Source organism: Alternaria arbusti (assembly GCF_024043155.1).
Source record: "Alternaria arbusti strain BMP 1465 chromosome Unknown scaffold_21, whole genome shotgun sequence".
Taxonomy (NCBI): domain Eukaryota; kingdom Fungi; phylum Ascomycota; class Dothideomycetes; order Pleosporales; family Pleosporaceae; genus Alternaria; species Alternaria arbusti.
In genome coordinates, this window is record NW_026249961.1 from 192,704 (window position 1) to 212,738 (window position 20,035).

Sequence of the window (20,035 nt, forward strand, 5' to 3'; positions counted from 1 at the left end):
GCCAACGGCACAATTGGACAATTTCATCGCTCGCTTTCGGGCACCACTTGGGGTAGTGGTGATGAAAATCTAACCGGGTCTTGAGCGCCATGCGCAGAGCTTTCGGAGCCGGATGCTCACGAGCAGTTTGTGACTCTTCGTAATGCACGGAAATGTGGGACGGTAGCCGTTCTGCTGGTATTTCACGAACTATGCAGCACGTAGCACAAGAGAAAGAAATTCTGTTCTGCTTGGCGCGGTTCATCGAGGTTGCTGGGGAGCATGCTTGATGCTTGCACAACTTGCGGTCTGGTAGTCTGATCGTGGGAAGTCGTCTCCGCACGCTGATTCGCCTTTGGCATCCACGCTTCAACGAGGCCATGGTGATAGTGGAACACCAGACTCAAAAGATGCGGCTGGCCGCAGGACCACTCAGTCACGGGGTCGTGGTGAAGGAGCGCTGCGAGCGACCGTTGGTCGGCAAGGTAATGAGGGTCCCATGGCGAGCCGTCGTGGATGGGCTAGGTGCTAGGTGATGGTGTGCAACGGTCGGAGCGGCGGTCTGGCATGGCATCGCAACGGTAGCAGATAGCCGGTGGGCCACTGGGGACGCTTGTGGGATGAGTCAAGGTTCGGGGGATTGTGCTAGCATGCTGATTGTGCTAGCATCCAGGTCGCACGACAACGCAAGAGACATCGAGGTAGGTCCGACGGACAGGAGAGTGCTCGCAATGCTCGGAAAACGCGACTACAGCGATGACGACAGGCTGGTGTGCTCGAGTCGGCGGCGGCGCGCACGGCTGCAGGCTGCACACAGCCGTCGAGCACGGAACGCATCCGCATGTGATATGGTTGTGCCAATATCGCTTGCTGCATGTCGCTGATGAGGCTGTCGGCTAGCGACCTCAACCAGCCACAGTCCTGGGACCAAGGCGACGCTCCGAACCGAAGCTTCACCGACACAGCGCAGCAGAGGCTCGACGGTCAAGTGACATTCAAAATGACCTGCCATGACTTGGTCGCGGTGGCGGTGGTGATGCGACTGGACGAAAAACATCCCGAGGTACGTACTCTGGGGCTGCGCAGGCACCGCGAAGCAGCCAACAGCACGCGGGCACGGCATGGCCAGCTCAGATCGTCGTCGCATCTGCACTCGACAAGCGGCGACGCGATCCGCTGCCGTCGACCCTGATCCTGAGTGGATCCGTGACGGCCCTGGCCTCTTCATGCGTCTGGCCCGCGCTGCGAGGTATTAATGGCAGTTAATGTCCTCATCGAGCAGAATTAGCCCGCCAGCCAATCTGCAGCCCAGCGAATGGGGGCCGTCTCACGCCCTCTCAACGCTCGAGTCTAAGCGCCAGCCTAACCCTCGACCAGCATGCGGGCGGGAAAGGCCCGGATTCACATTGGCCGAGAAGCGGTGTCGCTCGTCGAGTCGACTGCCTCAGTGGCCGGCTTAAGCAGGCATGCGCTGTCTCGTGCAGCTGCGAAGTGTGATATTGTCGAACCACACTCCCCCACCGTCAACGGCGCCCAAGCAGCCTCTACAAAAGACTCTCAAGCGCTCTCCACCCGAAGGGTCCCTTTCTCCGTTTTCGATCGTTGTGCTGTTACTGTGTGTGTGCCATGCTCGCGACACTCGCCCGGAATAGTTGTTAGCAGCCTCCCGAACAACCAAATTCCCTCCCACAGAGCGTGTACGCTCCAAACCCGTGATCATGGTAAGCTAGACTCACAGTCCTCTTCATGTGCGGTTCTGACATCCCGATCAGCAGGCCATGACACCCATCACCCCGCTGGAGCCGGGCGTGGAAATGTTCGAACGAGGAAAGACACAGTCGTTCTTTTCCAATGCTCTAACGGCCCGCTCATCGCTAGAGCGCCCGGTTTCTCACATCAGTGTTGCATACACCGATATCGAGGATGATTCTAGCGAATTCGAGGAGTTCAGTGGCTCGTCTGTATGTATATTCTGGCCCTCCACCAGATGCGACACTGACTTTCCAAAGAGCGACAACAGGCGAAGTCAAACAACGATTTCTACTTTTGAGGAAGTACAGACACCTGCGGAAGAAGTACGACCACAGTTCGCCTATTGGCCAGAGCGGAAGTCAGTAGAAGGCCCCAGAGGACCACACCTCTTCCGCGCCTCAGTGTCGTCCAGCGACTTTCCGTTTGACGAGGGCCAAGTAATGCAGATGTCGCCTCTCCTGCCAAAAGAAACCCCACTTCGTCTTCCAACCTCCTTCCGAGAGGCCACTCCCGAAACCATTGTCCCCCAGAGAGAGTACAACAATATCGCTCTCGCCGTTGCCCACTTGGACAACGCTGAAGTGCGCGCCTGGACTTCCAAAGACGTTGCTACCTGGATGTATCAGAACGGATTTGAAGACGACGTAATTGACAAGTTCATGGAGCACGACATCTCCGGTGCGGTACTCCTGGATCTGCAGTTTGACGACCTGAAGGAGTTGGAGATTCAGTCCTTTGGCAAGAGACACCAACTGTGGAACCAGATCGATTCCCTGCGCACTGCCGACGGGCTGATGTCGCCAACTGCCCCAGCAGCCATCCCGACTCCTTTCGAAGACATTGAACGACCATGCACAGAGGCACGAAACAGGTCCAAGAGCAAGGGCCGGAAAGCTAGTCGACGCGACAAGTTGCGAGGGAACCACATGACAGACGATGTTATCACACCTGCGCATTCCGTCTCCATTGTAGCGATTGAACAGCTGCTTCCCAAGCCACACGTGTGCGCAAAGGGTGAACGATGCGCCAAATGGAGGAAGCAACAACGGCAACTTGCCAGACTTCAACAGGAACACGGCTTCCCGATCTCGCCCGAGAAAGGTGGTCATATCTTCATCGCGGGTGACCCAGGCAACCCCCAAACAGCGTCCCACGCTGTCGAGAACGTCCACCGCCCGAACTCAGAAGCTACCCCTTCTGTTGTGGTGCCGTCTGTCGTAGCATCGTCCGACGTCCTCGGGCCTGGCCAGCTACCTGATTTCAGTCTTCAAGACCTAGAGAAGTTCGAGCAACGCGACCCACAAGACAATGTGCGACAGTTCCTCACCCTACAAGGCCAGCAGCAGCCCTTTGTCAGCGCTACTCCCATCGAGGCTCCTCCTACCCCGCCTACAGAATCATACCCACCTCGTCCCTTCTTGGTGATACCACAGCAATCGCACTACCCGCAGGTTTCAGCCTTTTCTGCATCTACATCGGCGCATACAACAAAGTCTTTCGATCCGTTCGGTCGCTCACCCTCAACTCCAGCTCTGCACCCGCCGGAGTTCATGCCAGCACCTCATTCGAATCTCAAGAGCCTTCCCAAATTGACGATTCCTCCCGCACGTTCAATGTCTGCCCAACCGGCTGGTAACCCACGCCAAGGAGTCCCAGTACAACAATACCTCGCACCCGACACCGCATTCTCGCCATGTAGGACAGCGTCACCAGGTGGCGTCTACCGGTTCGGCACGCCCTTCTCCGAGATGGACGTTCCTGTGACTGCTGTGCAACAGGAGCCACTTAGTCGCGACACAAGCCAGTCCGTGCCCCCGAACATGCAGTACCAGCCCCAAATCCAAAGAGTTGGATCGCGTCACGACCGAAGGCGCCCCTCGTTGCCCATGCCGGCGCTTGCTGAGGATCGCGTGTTCAGCCCAACCGCCCACTCAGATGACGACACCCTGCGCGGAACCATTTTCGACGACTCGGTCAGTACTAGCGACAGCGCTGGCTCGTCGCCGCTCAAAGCTACCCAGCCATTCGCCAGCGAAGCTAGTGACACGATTGCGCCTTTGCACAAGGGAGGCTTTGTGTACAAGGGAGTGAACCACCACGGATGGATGAAGAAGCGCCGCACGAAGCTCCTGCGTCACGAATGGCAAGACCACCACTTCCGCCTCCAGGGCACACAGCTAGCTATGCATCCCAATGAGCTGCCATCTTCATCCGCACTGCAGACGATCGACGTGGACGACTACGCAGTAGCATGCTCATCGATCGCTTCCAACAAGCTCTCCGCCAAGTTCAAGGCCCTAAAGCTCTCATCGGGCCATCACAAGGAGAAGTCAGCTGCTTCTACTCCTGCCTTTGAGTTCCAGCTTGTGCCTGCCGCACCTGGCAAAGGCGATGTCAAGAAGGTGATGCCCAACGGCAAGGTCCAGCACTTTGCTGTGACTACCAAAGACCAGAGAATTGACTGGATGCGTGAGCTCATGTTGGCTAAGGCCTTGAAGGCTAAGAGCGACGGCTACGAAGTCAATGTCAATGGCGCTAACATGTGATGGCTACACTTACATGGCCATCACACTTTCCTTTACTAGTCTGTTTTTGTTTCGATTGTTTTTGGTCTAGCAAGCGAGCGTATGTTTTGTCGTCTTCTTGATTTCTGCGCAATCTCCTCTTCCTCAGTCCGATCATGATCCGCTATTATACCCTTTCCGTTGTTCTTTTTGTTTTGCGCCATCCTGCATGTTACTGCTATTTGTGTCTTCTCCCAATCTCTTGGAGGCAGCATATATTTACTTTCACTACTGCATACATCTAAAGACTTGGAACGCTGAGCGGGGCCGCAAGGTCAGGGAACATTTGGTTATTCTTTGGTTTGAACATGGTAATGTCTTGGTCATTTTGCTCGAGCGTGGAGGTCTTGCAACAATCACTCCTTGAATTGGGTGGTATTTTTTGCTTTGTCTAAAAGCTGTCCTTATGTTGAGATGAAGTGAGATGGATGCAAATGTGGGGCGGGAAGGTGAAGGAACATCTAGGTACTATCCATGAACACGAATGAACGTCATACTACAAACTCTTCCTCCATCCACCCATCGCCGTGCTTCCACGTATAGATACCACTTCATCACCGCCTTCCGAAGCATCCATGCTCGTCACTTTCTTTAAAACACTCGGTCTCCGACGTTGTTCTCGTGGGGTCGCCCCGGCGGTGTGCGTTGTTCTCTCCCGGCCGAAAGCAGCCCCATCACGAAACCACGTCGGCCCCCGAATACGTCAACCACGAATATAGTCAACTTATCCACATAATACCGCTAATTATGATCCATTACTTGTTATTCTTATTCCAAATTCTTTCCGTTGCTAAAATCAATCTTTAAAGCCCTAAAACACACATGCCACCTGGTCCGCTCGCTTGGTTTCGCGCATGAACCTCCATCACTCGCATGTGAAACGTCACCCGATATGTGACATGCTAAGCGATAATGTGCGATACGTTCAGCTCAATCGTTCGTTGACAAGGCATGTTGTTAAATGCCTTGGACGGTTAGTGTACCGCAGGGCTGGATCGGGCTGTGAGGTGACAAATGTTTGATATTGCGATACTCATCAAATGACACATTAAAGTTTTGAGTGTGGAGTTTTGGCAATACGACGGTCCGGCGACAGGGCATTCATTGGAATCTTGGATATGTTTGTGTGACTTCGGTGAAACGGGATGATATTTATTGGAAACGAATATGCGAAATATCGACTTATTGGAAAGTGGGCGAGACTGGGGGGAAATGGAGCTGAAGCCGTACACCAACTTCAACCTCATCTCTACTTCCATCGCTCCTCCGAGGTTGCATTGTTCTCAGTTCAGCTCGTAGGCAAAACAGACATTCATTCCGCGTCGCACAACCTCCGACTCGCTCCCTCGCCGAGAAGTTTGATAGCACAATCCCCATCTTCTCCACCACCATCACACAAGTCCATGCCAGCGACCAAGGAGCTCAATCTTAGAGCCTCCCTCTCGGTGCTCCTAGACGACCGCAAACGTGTGAATGACATCGGCTACCTGCATAGGTGCACTCTTTTCCAACTAGATGATGCACGTTACAAGGCAAGGTCGCACTGACAGCTGTCAAAATCTCTGGTGCGTCGTGACATGAGCGCGAAGTCATGGTAGTGTTGGTAGTGATGGACCATGGGCGCGGAGATTGTTGCTGTTACGGTGGTAGCTTGAGCGGCTATTCCGAGGGGAGCACGTGTGATGAGTTGGACGAGGCGATGTTGTACGAACATGCGTATGGAGTCGGAGTTCGACTACGTGACCATTGCTTGAAGCTCGGTATGGAAGACCAGATGCATAGTTTGGGGCTGTGTATATGAGCTGACAACGGACGATCAAAGCCACACCGATGTTGTTCAGTAAGTGTGGTATGAATGATTGGATAGTGGAAGGATGATCATGCCAGCAAAACCGCAACGTGGTGGAAGCATGGACACGAATATATTACTAGATACCAAGAAGGAAATCGAGCAAGCTCGTACAGTTTGACTATTACATACATATATAAGAAAAAGAATTAACCAGACGTCTGCCACCATGTATGTACAAACTCTCCATGCCACGAACGTGGTCCAAGAGGTGGGAGACCGGTCAAGCTCTGTCCGTGTACTGATGAGGTACCAGAACATGCCTCATGACTGAGACAGTGTTGTGTAGAGCTATCGGTATAATAACACAAGACTCGTCGCGTAGTTGTCGATGGTCATACTGCAAGTGTAGCTGGCGTGTGTATGACTTGCGAATGATCGAGTGTGCGTCGAGTGTTCTGAATCGAAGGTAGGAGATGGTGCAATCGAGCAGCTGAAATGGCGGTTGTCGTAGTGCGATGTGAGAGTCGAAGAATGTTCTCATCGTGAAGAGGTTTACTCCTCATCGTCTTCGGTCGCGCCAACTTTGGTGTCCCAAAGGGGCCCACCCTGTGGGTTAGGAGCGGGCGCAGCTTCAGCGTTGCGCCCCCAAACTGGCCTTCTCCCTGCGTCAGGAGCGGGAGCAGCTTCAGCGTCGCGTCCCCAAACGGGCTTCGTTCCGGGATACACCCACTTCCCAGCTTCAGGAGCGCGTCCCCAGACGGGCTTATGCTTCTGTGGGTTAGGAGCGGGTGCGGCTTCAGCGTTGCGTCCCCAAACGGGCTTTCTCGTTCCTTCAGCAGCGGGTGGAGCGACGGGAGCGGCTTCAGCATCACGCCCCCAAACGGGCTTTCTCGTTCCTTCAGCAGCGGGTGGAGCGACGGGAGCGGCTTCAGCATCACGCCCCCAAACGGGCCATCTCGTTCCCTCAGCAGCGGGTGGAGCGACGGGGGCAGGAACTGGCAAGGCGGCACTGTAAACAGTGACCGACAGGATGGCGGAGGCGATGAAGGCGGAGATCTTCATGATGTCGAACTTGGAAAGATCGTGTGGTAAAGTATCGTGAAGGTTGGAGAGGATCGACTGTTGATCAGGTAGTTGATGCTGATCCTTGAAGGTGCAGACGATGTCGAAAGATATTGGTGCGTGTTGGGGAGAGTACTTAAGTTCGAAAGAGAGATGTAATCACACGAGAGAACCTAACGGAGGCGTTCCTTTTCTCTATTGACACCCCAGAACATGAATAGGCCACCTTGTTGCTCAATAGACCTTCGGGTCGCCCAAGTCCGATGAGTGAAGGCAAGCGTTCAAAGGGATCACTCTGAATGGAGGTCGGTTAAGGCCCAAAGCAAGGTTATCCAGAGCAAAGAGGTCTTCCAGGCCTTCGGGGGCGCTATGGATCACGGATAACTTGGTCCGAGAAGATTCAAAGCTCGCGGGGAGACGGCGAGCATACGCTTTGCGACAAGTGCAACAAGGGATTACTACAACGTTGAAAGCGAGCGCGTTCTGGTGTTGTGATTACCTCTTTTGGGTCTGAATAGCTTCAATAGAAAAAAGAGGCTTGGCACGGCTCGCGTGCACTCGATATCAGCACAATGACGCGCCACATTATGAAAGATTGATTTTACTGGACCAAAGGACGCCTTCTGGAAGGTTCACGAGTAAACGACTCAGGATTGAGGTATCGGCGTTAAGGAGGCGGCTCAAAGGTGGAGTAGCTTTCATGGAGGTGTGATCGAGCAATATTACGCACATTAGCGCATGTCGAGAATGAAATCATCTTTGAGATCGAGAGAAAGAGACTTCAGGTCCACCAATGATTTTGAATCGATCGCAACCTGCGATCTGTAGGACAATGGGCTCGCCCAGTTGACGTAGGAGGACCATGATGCAAGTGACTCTGCGAGGGCTTCCGAAAGAGCCGTTGTCCTGGGAAAGCAGCGGTTCGACCAGCCGTAAACGGTAGATACGCTGAGAGGCGGAGAATATAGCATTGTCGGCAAGACAATAACGCAAGTGTTGCTCGCATGCAGGGTGCGCTTGGGGGCGCCTGACGACATATTTCGATGGAAAAGAAACACCTGCATGAATGCTCCTTGCAGTGCACCATGTGCCACGTGGGAAGGAGACCCCTAGTCTGAATCCTTTGAATCGCGAACGGTTCCTGTTGGGCTTGTGAGTCTATTGGCAACGCAATACTGATGGGATTACTGTCAGGGGAATCGTCAGCCAGGCTCGATGAGCCCTCTGAATACGAACGTTTTCACTCCATGAGCTCTTTCAAAGTCGCCGGTTTCAGCTGGTGATATGAATGCGAAGGACTCGAGCGACAGGAACGCGTCGTGGTGTGTGTTGGGTTGTCTGAGCAGCCGCCTGGCCGATAAGGAGCTGATTAAGCTAGCGTCGCACGTGGCACCGCGCCAAAAGTTGCCGCGGGAAATCGTCGCGAATCACTGTGAGACGCCCATGAAAGTATGCATGCGAGAATAGCCAGGTCCACGGCGCCTGCGTTCAGAGCGGTGCTTTCGAGCTTGTCCAGGCGGCGGTCAGCATGGATTTGCTCGTCCTTGCAGGCTGGTAGCGGACGAAGCCGCCGACACATTACCACCCAAACGTCGGAGAAGCCCTACTACATCACCACGCCAATATTCTATGTCAATGCTGCCCCGCATGTCGGCCACCTGTATACCATGGTCCTCACGGACGTGATAAAGCGGTGGCATGAACTCAAAGGAGAAAAGGCGTTGCTATGCACCGGAACAGATGAACATGGCCTAAAGGTGGTTTACCTGGCAATGTGATAGTATTGCACTAAATCTGTAACAGGTTCAGAGAGCAGCTGCAAAAGCTGGCATTGACCCGAAACTGTTCTGCGATAAGGGTGCCGAGATCTTCAGAGTACGCATGCACGCATAACGAGCCCCCGCCATCGTTACTTACCTGTACGAGGAACTTGCAGCCAAAGCCGAAATCACGAACGATCACTTCGTACGGACGACGGATAGAGAACACAAGGAAGCTGTCGAGTATGCATGGGTACGAGAACTTGAGTTCAGACGGTGGAAAGCCATGTAGCTGATGGCGGACAGTTCCTGCTACAAGAGAAGGGCCTCATATACGAGCAGAAGCATGAGGGATGGTATTCAGTCACCGACGAATGCTTCTACCCACAGTCTGCCGTACAGCCATATCTTGACCCACCCACAGGGAGGAAGATGATGGTAAAGTTTTGCTGGGGCGGCACTGTCGATCGATCTGACCAGGCTACAGACATCGATTGAGACTGGCAGTGAAGTAGAGTGGTCTTCAGAAGTCAACTACCACTTCCGGCTCTCGGCATTCCAGGATAAGTTGCTCGAGTTCTTCAAGAACAACCCCGAATGGATAACCCCAGAGCACCGCATGAAGGAGGTTGTGCAAGCGGTCGAATCAGGACTGGAGGACCTGTCTGTTTCTCGACCGTATGAACGATTAACGTGGGGTATTCGAGTTCCCGGAGACGACTCGCAGACCATCTACGTATGGCTCGACGCGCTGATGAACTATGCGACTAAGGCCGGATACCCGTGGACACCAGGCCGCGAACAAGCCGGAGGCTGGCCCGCGGACTGTCATGTCATCGGCAAAGACATTGTGCGATTCCACTGCATTTACTGGCCCGCCTTCCTCATGGCCCTTGGACTTCCATTGCCCAAGAAGATTCTGACACACGCTCACTGGACTCTTGGAGGGTCAAAAATGTCCAAATCTACTGGCAGGGTTGTCGATCCTTTCCACGCCCTTGATCGGTTCGGTCCGGATGTTATGCGCTTTTACATGGCGCGCGAGGGTGGTATACAAGACGATGCGAGCTATGACAATTTCCGCATCATTGGTTTGTACAACAAGTTCTTGAACCAGCAACTCGGCAACCTGGCTTCTCGTGTTACACGAGGCAAGAAATGGAGCGTCCGTGGCGCAGTCGAGCGTGTTGGTGGGTGGCCAGCGGAGGAGTGGGCGGAAGGACCAGGTTCCAAGTTCCGGAATAATTCTCTTGCTACCATCGCCTCGCAAGTAGATGCATCTTTTGATGCCTACGATCCGCGTAAAGCCGTGTCTCAAATCGCAGAGTTTGTCCGAGGGGTAAGTCTAGACACTCTTCTTTCTGCCATCCTACTAACTCGACCAAGTCGAACGCTTTCTTCCAGATGTCGCAACCATGGGACAAGGTCTTGACCTTTGGCCCAGGAGAGCCTGGCGAGGATGTCGACAAGATCATTTATCTTGCTGCTGAAGCACTTCGAATCACCGGTATCCTACTACAGCCATACATGCCGAACAAAGCACGCATGCTACTTGATCAGCTAGGCGTACAGCAAGATCGAAGAACCTTTGAATACTGCAAGCCTGGCGCTGATCTAGACTACGGCACTCCGTTGGTAGAGCTGGGTGCAGCGCACAAGGGTGTGTTGTTTCCCCCACTGCCGAGCGAGGGATGAGAGTCAGGTGTGGTGTACTATATGTATTTGTAGTTGCGAAGCATGGGCAATGAAATAACTCCAGAAGTGAATACAGGTACACTCTGTGAAACTACCTAGGTATGGAGCACGTGTTTGCGTCAATGCTTTAGTCGCTCGAATCTGATCGCGCAAGGGTGCTTTCGCAAAAAGATATTCTTATAAGTACATTTTAACCCTCAAGCATTGCTTGACAGAGGTGAGTTTGGTCAGGAGCTGATCCCGTGTGGCTGGGGCCTAATGCCAAGACTACATCATCGGCCGTCGCGAACTTTAGATTTCTGAGTGAACATTCTCTACGGCAGCACAATCACAGACACCACAACACCTCCACTCCTCTCGCTCCTGACGCTGCATCGGAACTTCCCAAACTCTGCACATCTTTCTCTAGCGGTTACGAAAGCACAACACCAAGCACCGCGCACGCGCCTCCACGCAGGACCTATTCACCATGGCCGCCCCTAAACCGGGCGGCTTCAAGATGTCGCTGGGGGCACTGAAGACGAAGCCAGGGCTGAAATCTTCCCCCGCACAGAAAGACACCAAAAAGACCAAGCTTTTGCTCGGTGACGACGAACCAGACGATTCGAATACGCAACAAGAGATTACGGGATGGGACGCAGCAGAGGGCGGCGCGGTCGATGCCAACGGGAAAAAAGAGAAGGAGGGACCGCGCATCATTCCAGCTTTACCCAACCGCGACTGGCGCGCAGAGGCACGGCGGAAACAACTTGCGAAAGCACCCCATCAGCAAGCGCAAAATGTCACGGTCGATGAGAGCAAGATGGAGGAGCCGAAGGTGCAATATGGCCTTACGATCATCAAGAAAGACGAAGCGCAAGAAAATGGAGCTGCGGAAGCTGAAGCCGCGGAACCGATGGAGGTGGAGCAAGACAATCTCACAGAAGAGCAGCGGTTAGAGAAGAAGGCACTCGATGCGCTGATCAGCGGCAAATCCACGGACAACGATCTCGTGATTCCTGTACAATCAGAAGAGGACGCACTCTTAAACGATCTCAACAATGCGCCCGACGCGCCCACCCTCGAAGCATACGAAGCTACCCCGATTGAAGGCTTCGGCGCGGCGCTCCTACGTGGTATGGGTTGGAAGGACGGCGATGCAATAGGCAAGAACGGTCCTGCTGCGAAACCGAAAGAAGTCAAACGGCGACCAGCGCTGCTTGGCATAGGCGCAAAGGAAGACGCTGCAATAGGCGTTGAGCTAGGGGAATGGGGTGGTGGCAAAGGCAAAGGGAAGAAGGTCGCGCAGAGCTACAACCCCGTTACGCTGCGGAACAAGATTACCGGTGAGATGATCACAGAAGAGGAGCTCAAGGCCAAACTGGAGGCTCAGAGCTTGATCCCAGACGAGAAGCCGTCAAGAAGCAAGAGCATATACGACGACGACAGCGAAGACGACGAGCGAAGGCGCGAGAAGCGGAAAGAAAAACGAGATGACCGCGACCGCGACCGTGACCGCCGACGCGACGACGACTATGACAGCGAACGGAGGAAAGACAAAGACCGCCGAAGAGACAAGGACGACTACTACGACAGCGACCGCCGCCGAGACAAACGGAGAGAGCGAACCCGAGACGACGACTATGATAGCGAGCGCAGGCGCGAGAAACGAAGAGAACGTAGCCGCAGCCCCGACGACCGAAAAGAAAAGCGCCGCGATCGGTACCGTAGCAGGAGTCGAGACTCGAAGCGCAAGAGCGATAGGAGGGACCGTAGTCGCAGTCGTGACTCGGATGATCGCAGGAGACGGAGAAGAGATAGGGAGTATGAGGATGAGGAGAGGTACGAGAAGAGACGTAGGGACGACAAGTACTATAAGTAGTGTTTAGACGGGTTGGGCATAACGGTATCAGACAGTATGAAGCTGCATGTATCTGGCGTTTTATTGGCATCTTACGGGCATAGCATAGGCATGAATCGGCATCTTCATGATGAAGTAATTCACTACACTGCGCTATGGTGTTGGACTCCGACCAGGAGTTTCGATAGATACCTAGATAGTTCACACGACCGTACAAATCGGGAACTTCCCATGACTCTTTGACAACACATTGACTTGTACTAGTTTGTTAACATTGTGTCTAATCTACGAACGCATAAAACTACGTTATTTGAAAACGAACTGATTGCGGTTTTCTAGTATTTCTTAGGTTGACATTCGGCAGGAATGACTCTGTCTGTTTCACATTTCACATACCTCTGAGCAAGAATATTATGATAATACCGTATAAATATTCGACAGGCGAGTTTCTGTCTTGCTATCACATCCGGATTAACGACATTGAGTTCTGTAAAAATATCCATAATTAGTGAGATGTTTCCACTCGTCTCCAGGTTAAATCGCCAGTTTATCTTTGGTGTCAAGTAAGGTACAGTCACTTGGTGCTTCGTTGAATGTGCTCTTGCAGAAACTTGAGCACAGCACAACGCGGTTAACTAACACGATATATAATCGCGATGTAGATACATGTCCAACGTATAAGATCATGTGTTGTGAACGATTTGAGTAATTTATGGTTTGTTATAGTCCCAGGGGTCAGTATATGCACCCAATGTATAGCAGAAAGACTAGTTGTCACATCATCTCATTCCATTATAAGCCATATTAAACATCATTTACTAGTACATTCATTCGCCATCCAGACAACTCTTATGCGTGCTCATTCCCAAATCGTAACTATGCGATGCAACTTAGATAATCAAAACGCCAGTGGTATATGTTAATGCCAAAAGCTCAAAACAAAACAAATTGGATATGTACAAAAGGGATATACATAGAGAAATTAGAAGTTGCGCGAGGGTAGTGGCGATGGGTCCTGGGCGGGCATAGGGTAACCGTTTCCAGTGTGAGATACATAGCCGTTGGCCTGGCCATTGGTAAGAGAGTTGCCGTTGGTGTATCCGTTGGCGTAACCATTAGTTTGCGGTACAGCCATTTGCGAGTTGCCGCGGTAGTATTGCTGGCTATCCGCAGCGCCATCGCCCATGTGGTGGTGGGGGTGGGTTCGTCCGGTCTCGCCGCTCTCCTCGAAGACTTGCATCTCGGTCTGCTTGGACTGGTGGTTCTTGGTGCGCGTGGCAGGTAGGAAGTCGATGAAGAAGCTGAAAACGTAGAAGCAGTAGATGAAGGATACACACCATTCCAGAACAGCAGCCACGTTATAGATATGCTGCTTGGAGCATACCGCAAAGGCGATGGCGAGGCACACTTCTGTGATGATGAAGAAGAGTTTGATCCAGAAGGAGATTCGGAGGATGGAGTGCTCGCGGTAGTGTATGCCAAGGCGCTGGTACTCCCAGCAAATGAAGATTGCTGAGACGATGTAGCCGATGATGAATACACCAAGAAAGATGTTATGCAATCTGTTGTGGTTCTTGCAATCGAAGATGGTAAGGAGGATCAGACCGGCGGCACCGATTATGGCGGCGACGGTTGCGCAACCTGAGTAGATCTTCTGCCAGTGAGACGTGTTTGGCGCAAGTTTGTTGGTGTGCCGCAGCCAGCGCTCGAAAATGAAGGCAAGATCGAAGGTTACGACAGTAACGGCGGACATGGCAATGAACATGGCTTTAAGGTAATCCGCACCGATGTCTGGATGGCGTTAGCATTGTATGGATCGTAAAGTGCCCATTCTGCATAACTCACCAGAAATGTAAGGGATGTTTTGCCCGTCGCTCATGGTCACATAATGCGGTTTGCCGGTGGCAGCCCAGTACACCAGCATGGTGATAAGCATAGCAGTCCATACTACTGCGGAGAAGATGGGGACGACCCAATACGAGAGCCCCAACATGCTGGCTGATGTCTCTCGACGGTCTTCTGAGATTTGCGGGTAGAACGGCGATGAGTCCTGTTGCGACTCCAAGGGGTATCCAACGCGCCTGCGACGGGAGTGTGCGGATAGGGTAACACGGCACGCGACCAGAAGGTGAAGTGACGGAAGTGAATCAGGAAAGACACGAGGACGCGATCAGCAGCAGGGAGCAGGCCTAAGAAGATGAGAGGGGACCAAAAGCAGATATGATGGCAGGACAGTCCGCGGCGCAATGAAAGTCTCATTACAAGCGGTGTTGTTGCTAGGACGCGACTATGATGTCACGGCTCCACGACTAAGCCGGCTTGCGTAAGATCCCGCCGCCTCCGCTTCGATCGCGGTGCTGGACGTCACCAGCAAGGCGCAGACTCTTCGATTGCGCGGAGTGAAGATCGTGAATGCTTCCCAACATCTGCGGACGAAATCTCACGTCAACCTTGGAAGGCTTACTGATGATGATGCGGCGACGAGCCTCTGCGGGTGTGGCTGCTGCAGAGTCGCGATAGGACTAACGCCATGTTTGTGCGGCTGGCGCATCGATTCTGCCTCAACAACCTTGCCATCGAGATTCGAGGCCAGCCGTCGCAGAGCTCGATTTCGCTCAAACGCAACGCAGAGTTTCAGCGTCAGCGCTACGATGACACGTCCGAGGACCAGGCTGTTGTCGCAGCGAGAAACCCGACATTGTGAGGTCCATGTGACTTACGATGCTCGGCAGTATTGCGCGGCCTGATATGGCTGTCACTCCGTCGTGAGGTGGAGCGCGTTGCTAGTGGTGCGCGACATCCAGGCCTTCAGTGCTCCGGCCTTGATAGTTTTACAAAACTACTCCCGAACTCCAGTGTGGCCTGTTGCTGGTGCAAGTGCATAGCAGCCTGCGATATGGTTTCGAGACCAGTCGATGCATTCGGGCTTTTATCCAGAACCCGGGGTAGGTGCGCGCAACTGTGTCGCGTATGTCGCGCGTCAGACCTGCCACCTGATCAGCCTACTTACTGCAGTCCTTTATTCCTGGAAAATTGCTGCCAGTCATTTCTTGGACTGTCGCAGGAGTAGCGGTGACTATGTGTCCTGAAAATACGTGGCGGGGATGATAACGCGCGTAGCCAGAACCCTAGGACAATCACGACGCGACATGGAAACAAAGACGGACTGCTGATCGGAGATAATCCACTGTCTACTCAAGCTGCGATCGTCAGGTTCAAGTATCCGCTACAAGAGTTGAGAGAAAAAGGAAGGCGAGGAGTACCGCGCGAACTGTTCATGCATGCTGCATGCATAGACCAAGGCGAAGACTAGGGAACTACGGCAAAAGACATCTGGGATGGCGACACGGCCAGCCACTGTGCTTGCTAGGAGCACCGCCACGCTTTATGTTGCGAGACGCGTATGTCGGCACGGCCACAACAAACCAGCTCGCCTAGCTTTTCCTGGTGTGGATCTTTCACAGCCATGGCACGACTTGTGCATGTGGAATTTGCACTTTGCCATGGTTTGAGGCTTGCAGAGGTCCGATCAGCCGTTAGTTCACCGATACGGCAAAAAGCATCTGGGATCCAGCCTTCGCGTTGCGCATGCATCACGACCCCCCGCCTTGATTGGTTCCGGCGCTCGTGCGTGCAGCAATCTTGATTGGCAGATTGCTCCCATCCTCGATGCAGCCTGCATTGTCCGGTTTCATATCGACCTTCTTCCAAGTTTGTTGTCACGTAGACCAGCTCAATCTTTGCCTGCGACGTGCACCGCTCGTAGTTCCATGTCTGGCGTCCTTGACACTTGTAGCCGGTAACGCTAGACGCCCGTTCTCGCGGGGACATATTACTTATTGTTCCTCAATATCCCTCCACTTGGTCCGCCAGTTCTAGTGTACCGCCGGACTATGCTTTCATGTTCGCATACCAGCCTCCGTACTGATAACGCTGCAGCTCCGAGGACACTATAAGGGTACGCAGTCAACCTCCCATCCTGCCTGGAATTCACGAACTGCAATTAACTCTCTCTTTAGCTACTGCAATCCCAATGCATCATTGCCAATAGTTTTGAGCGCCGTCGCTCTCCAACCCCACTGCCACCTTCAACATGGGTAACCAACCCAGTACCGAGAACCACAACAAACTGTCCAAACCGAAGACGAACACCAACTCCGCGAGCGCGGCGGGGAAGCTCGACTCCCCGCAACCCACAACATCGAGATCGGCAGACCTCACCCCCGAAGGACGCCAACAAATCAAAGATGCACTGCTCTCACCTATTGCTAGCGAGTTCGACCCCACCACATGGACACACGAGGATGATGGTTTAGGGGAGGTCACAAAGACGCGTGGTCGCGCGTCGACAGTTGGTTCGAGATCGAACTCGCGAACAAACTCAAGAGCCAATTCCCGAACCAATTCTTTGTCGTGTTTCCGGAGCAAGCACAGCTCGGCCGCCCAGCTTGCTGGCCTAGCTGACTCCAAGCTGTCTTTGGCTTCTGTCTCACACGTGGATGTTGCTGAAGCAATTCGGCTTCTACAACAAGTCAAGAAGAATGGCACACCAGAAGATCTTGCGGCGCTGCAAGAAGTCCTTGAATCACCTGAGGAGCCTCCCCAGCCGGTAGCTGAGGCACCTCCTAGCCGAAGAACCTCGCTAGTTGATCGATCTTCTTCTTCGCTCACACGCCGTCAGTCCCTGGTCCAGACACCTGGTGTAGGCACACGGCACTCTCCCATCGAGGGACGTCGCAGGACATGGAATTCATGGAAAGCGCCGAAGCTCAGCCCTGAGGAAGAGGCAAAGTGGCAGCAAAAGTCAAAGGCGAAGGCGCATTTGAGCCCTCAAGCAGCTCTTCGCTTGTCTGATGAACCTCGCGATAACAACACAACGCGAGCCCACACCCCATCGGATCTGGATTATGCGCATCTAGGGAACATACAGCCAGGAACTCTCGTTGTCACGAACGGTGCGGCATCGCCTGTTCCCAGTTCAGAGACTTTAGAGTTGCGCAAGACTGAAGAGGAGGACTATTTCGAAGCAACAGAGTATGCCTCCAGTCCGTTGACGATGAAGTCAACACGCCAGAGAGCTCACACAAGGAGCAAGTCAGCCGCTGTTCCAGCGACTTCTTCATTGTATGAGCTGGAAGCCAACGAAGTAGCCACACCGTACGAATTGGAGACCCCGGTCGTCATGATGGCGTACACGTCTGAGCCGCAACACAACACTGAAGCTGAATCCCCAAAGTTTCTACGGCTCACGCCCCAGGGCAAGAAAGGCGCAGCGCAGTTCGCCGAGAGCTACCAGGGCGATATCCCGTTAAGCCCGTTTCTTGTGTCCGAGGAGACGACTGAGTCCAAACAGCGGGAGTCTTCTCCTACCTTACTAGAGCCAAAGCCTCAGCCTGAAATCGAGATCTCAGCACCTTCGTCCCCATCGATCGCGCCCGCTTCCAACAAGCCAAAGATCAAAGCTTCTCAGCGGCCAGCACCACGCACGACCGATTCTGGCTACTCATCCGCTGGCAGTCTACGGATAGTCAGTCAAGAGCCGACGGAAAACGCCACCACCATTCTGTGTCATCGGTGCAACGACTCACCGCAAATGGTTGAGGTAAGCCAGGGACGCGAGACTCGCCGTTCAATTCTTGTGAAACAGAACCGTCAATTCGTGGAGTCGCCGAATACCACGAGCGATTCGGATGGCTCAGCCGAGAGTGGCAGATCCAAGCAATCGCTGTCAGTCAATGTGCAGAAGGCGCGATACCTGCCAGCGCTGAACAGTCCGGTCCCGTCTACTAGCTCTTCTACAAGATCATCGACGTCTGAGTGTGTACATTCGCCAATAACATCCCGATCCATCGGTTCAAGGGCGTCGTTTGACAGTGCTTCGTCGAAACAGCAAAAGCGATTTCACAAGAAGCGGCCGTCCCAGGCTGAGCATCCTGTTGTTCAGTCATGCCAGCCAATCCCAGAGGGAACGATTCCTGAGGTCCCAACCAGGGTGCGAGCCAAGTTTGAGCGACGCGTGTCGAGCTCTCCGGGAATGGATTGCTTGACGCACACCTACCCGACAAAGGAGCACGTTTCTGCGGACGATTCCACCATGGAGGCTTCTGCTCCGGAGCAGACTGAGTTCAAGCCACTCGCTGAATTGGAGCCTGAACGTGCACCCACACCTCCTGCTCACGGTCGTCGCAGGAGCTTGTCCTTCTTCCGAAGGAAGTCTGCACCCGCACAGAGTCAGACCGAGCAAGAACCTGAGCAGGCCGCACTTGATGTGGTTCATCTTGGTACCATCACCTCGTCCCTCGGCACCTCTCCGTACGATATCGCCATGTCCGATACCCCGAGACAGCGTGTTGTTTCTCCAACCCACCCACACCAACTAGGCGCTTCTTTGCCTAGGTCGAAGTCGATGGTGACCATGGACAGCAAATCTGCTGCAGAGTTTGCGCGCCTACACAGCAGGGACCTATCCGTTACTCGACGTGACATGCCCGCTCAACAGCGCCGGAAAAGCCTTCACAACCTGAAGAAAGCAACTGGTGAGGCTACGGCGTCGAAACTTCGCCCACAGAGCATCGATGTCCCACCTGTGCCATCCATCAACACGGCCAGGCTTATCGTCCCACAGTCTGGGAAGCCTCAGGGACCCAGAGCTGCTCCCAGCCCCAGGCCTCGCAGTCCGAGAGGGTCTCCTCCGGTGATCAGATATGGCGCGCCTCCGCAACAGCCTCCTCAAGGTGTGATCTCGCCAAGGCAGTCCCAGGTCTGGCATCAGCGCCGTAGGACGCTGGGAGACCGCCTGTACTCGGATGTCAACCTGGACCTGTACTCGGATCCAAACGACGCGTCCAACAATGCGAGTCCAGTCGAAAGCCCATGCGAAAGTCCCCTCGAATTGACTCCCCGCAAAGAAGTCAAGGGTTCCAACAACATCTCTAGGTGGGATCGCTTTAGTGGGGGTTTGGACTACAACTACGAACATGGCGCGGGCATCGGAGGCAGCGCCGGCACGCGATCGCACCACAGCAACGCCTCGCTGAAGTCGCTGGCCTTCCAGCACCAGTACGGCGTGGACCTGTCCGACGTACCCATTATGATCCGGTACCAATCGTGATGCAGCGCGCGTGAGAAGGGAGTAGGTTTTGGCTTGCAGGGTTACTATTTACCATAATCAAGTAGCATTCACATGTTGCGCCTTTTGCATTCACACAGCGGCATCTAGGTAGGGAAGGGTATGGCGTTGTTCCTGTTTTGAGTATATACTGCATGAGCCGGCATATAGCTACGGCTCCACCCAATCAGAGAATAAATATCACTGCACTCACCGCAATTGCTGTGCCCTGTTGGTAGAAGTACCATGCGCGTTTAATGACCTTGGCACGTTGAGCGCGCGACGGTTGCCCAAAAGCCGCGTCGGGCATACCTGACATGCGCGATTTCGAGCTCCAGCGGTGGCTCAGCCTCGCATGCGTGCCATCGAGCCGATCAGGCACCGTCGGCGTCCGTGCACGAGCCCCGGTGATGTCAGAATGAAATGCTAGTGGCTGCAGGTCCTGGACGGCGCAGGGATGTTAAGTAATGTTCGGTCCAAGAC

At 53.7% G+C, this 20,035-nt stretch overlaps 6 protein-coding genes across 6 annotated transcripts; 4 read left to right on the forward strand and 2 right to left on the reverse strand.

The window, feature by feature from the left end:
- Positions 1-1,757: 1,757 nt before the first annotated feature.
- Positions 1,758-4,277, forward strand: J4E86_010311 (uncharacterized protein; the record flags this gene model as incomplete). The annotated part of the gene is made up of 2 exons (XM_051450810.1): positions 1,758-1,940; positions 1,989-4,277. 2 exons carry the CDS (start codon positions 1,758-1,760, stop codon positions 4,275-4,277), a joined length of 2,472 nt encoding a protein of 823 aa, XP_051298003.1.
- Positions 4,278-6,639: 2,362 nt separating this feature from the next.
- J4E86_010312 (uncharacterized protein) lies at positions 6,640-7,149 on the reverse strand (the record flags this gene model as incomplete). The annotated part of the gene is given in 2 exon segments (XM_051450811.1): positions 6,640-7,096; positions 7,115-7,149. 2 exon segments carry the CDS (start codon positions 7,147-7,149, stop codon positions 6,640-6,642), a joined length of 492 nt encoding a protein of 163 aa, XP_051298004.1.
- Positions 7,150-8,816: 1,667 nt separating this feature from the next.
- J4E86_010313 (uncharacterized protein) lies at positions 8,817-10,604 on the forward strand (the record flags this gene model as incomplete). Its single annotated transcript, XM_051450812.1, has 6 exons — positions 8,817-8,906; positions 8,953-9,024; positions 9,076-9,162; positions 9,216-9,347; positions 9,397-10,248; positions 10,296-10,604. 6 exons carry the CDS (start codon positions 8,817-8,819, stop codon positions 10,602-10,604), a joined length of 1,542 nt encoding a protein of 513 aa, XP_051298005.1.
- A 469-nt stretch (positions 10,605-11,073) lies between these two features.
- Positions 11,074-12,465, forward strand: J4E86_010314 (uncharacterized protein; the record flags this gene model as incomplete). The annotated part of the gene is made up of 1 exon (XM_051450813.1): positions 11,074-12,465. One exon carries the CDS (start codon positions 11,074-11,076, stop codon positions 12,463-12,465), a length of 1,392 nt encoding a protein of 463 aa, XP_051298006.1.
- A 961-nt stretch (positions 12,466-13,426) lies between these two features.
- Positions 13,427-14,437, reverse strand: J4E86_010315 (uncharacterized protein; the record flags this gene model as incomplete). Its single annotated transcript, XM_051450814.1, has 2 exons — positions 13,427-14,235; positions 14,290-14,437. 2 exons carry the CDS (start codon positions 14,435-14,437, stop codon positions 13,427-13,429), a joined length of 957 nt encoding a protein of 318 aa, XP_051298007.1.
- Positions 14,438-16,537: 2,100 nt separating this feature from the next.
- Positions 16,538-19,555, forward strand: J4E86_010316 (uncharacterized protein; the record flags this gene model as incomplete). Its single annotated transcript, XM_051450815.1, has 1 exon — positions 16,538-19,555. One exon carries the CDS (start codon positions 16,538-16,540, stop codon positions 19,553-19,555), a length of 3,018 nt encoding a protein of 1,005 aa, XP_051298008.1.
- Positions 19,556-20,035: the final 480 nt, after the last annotated feature.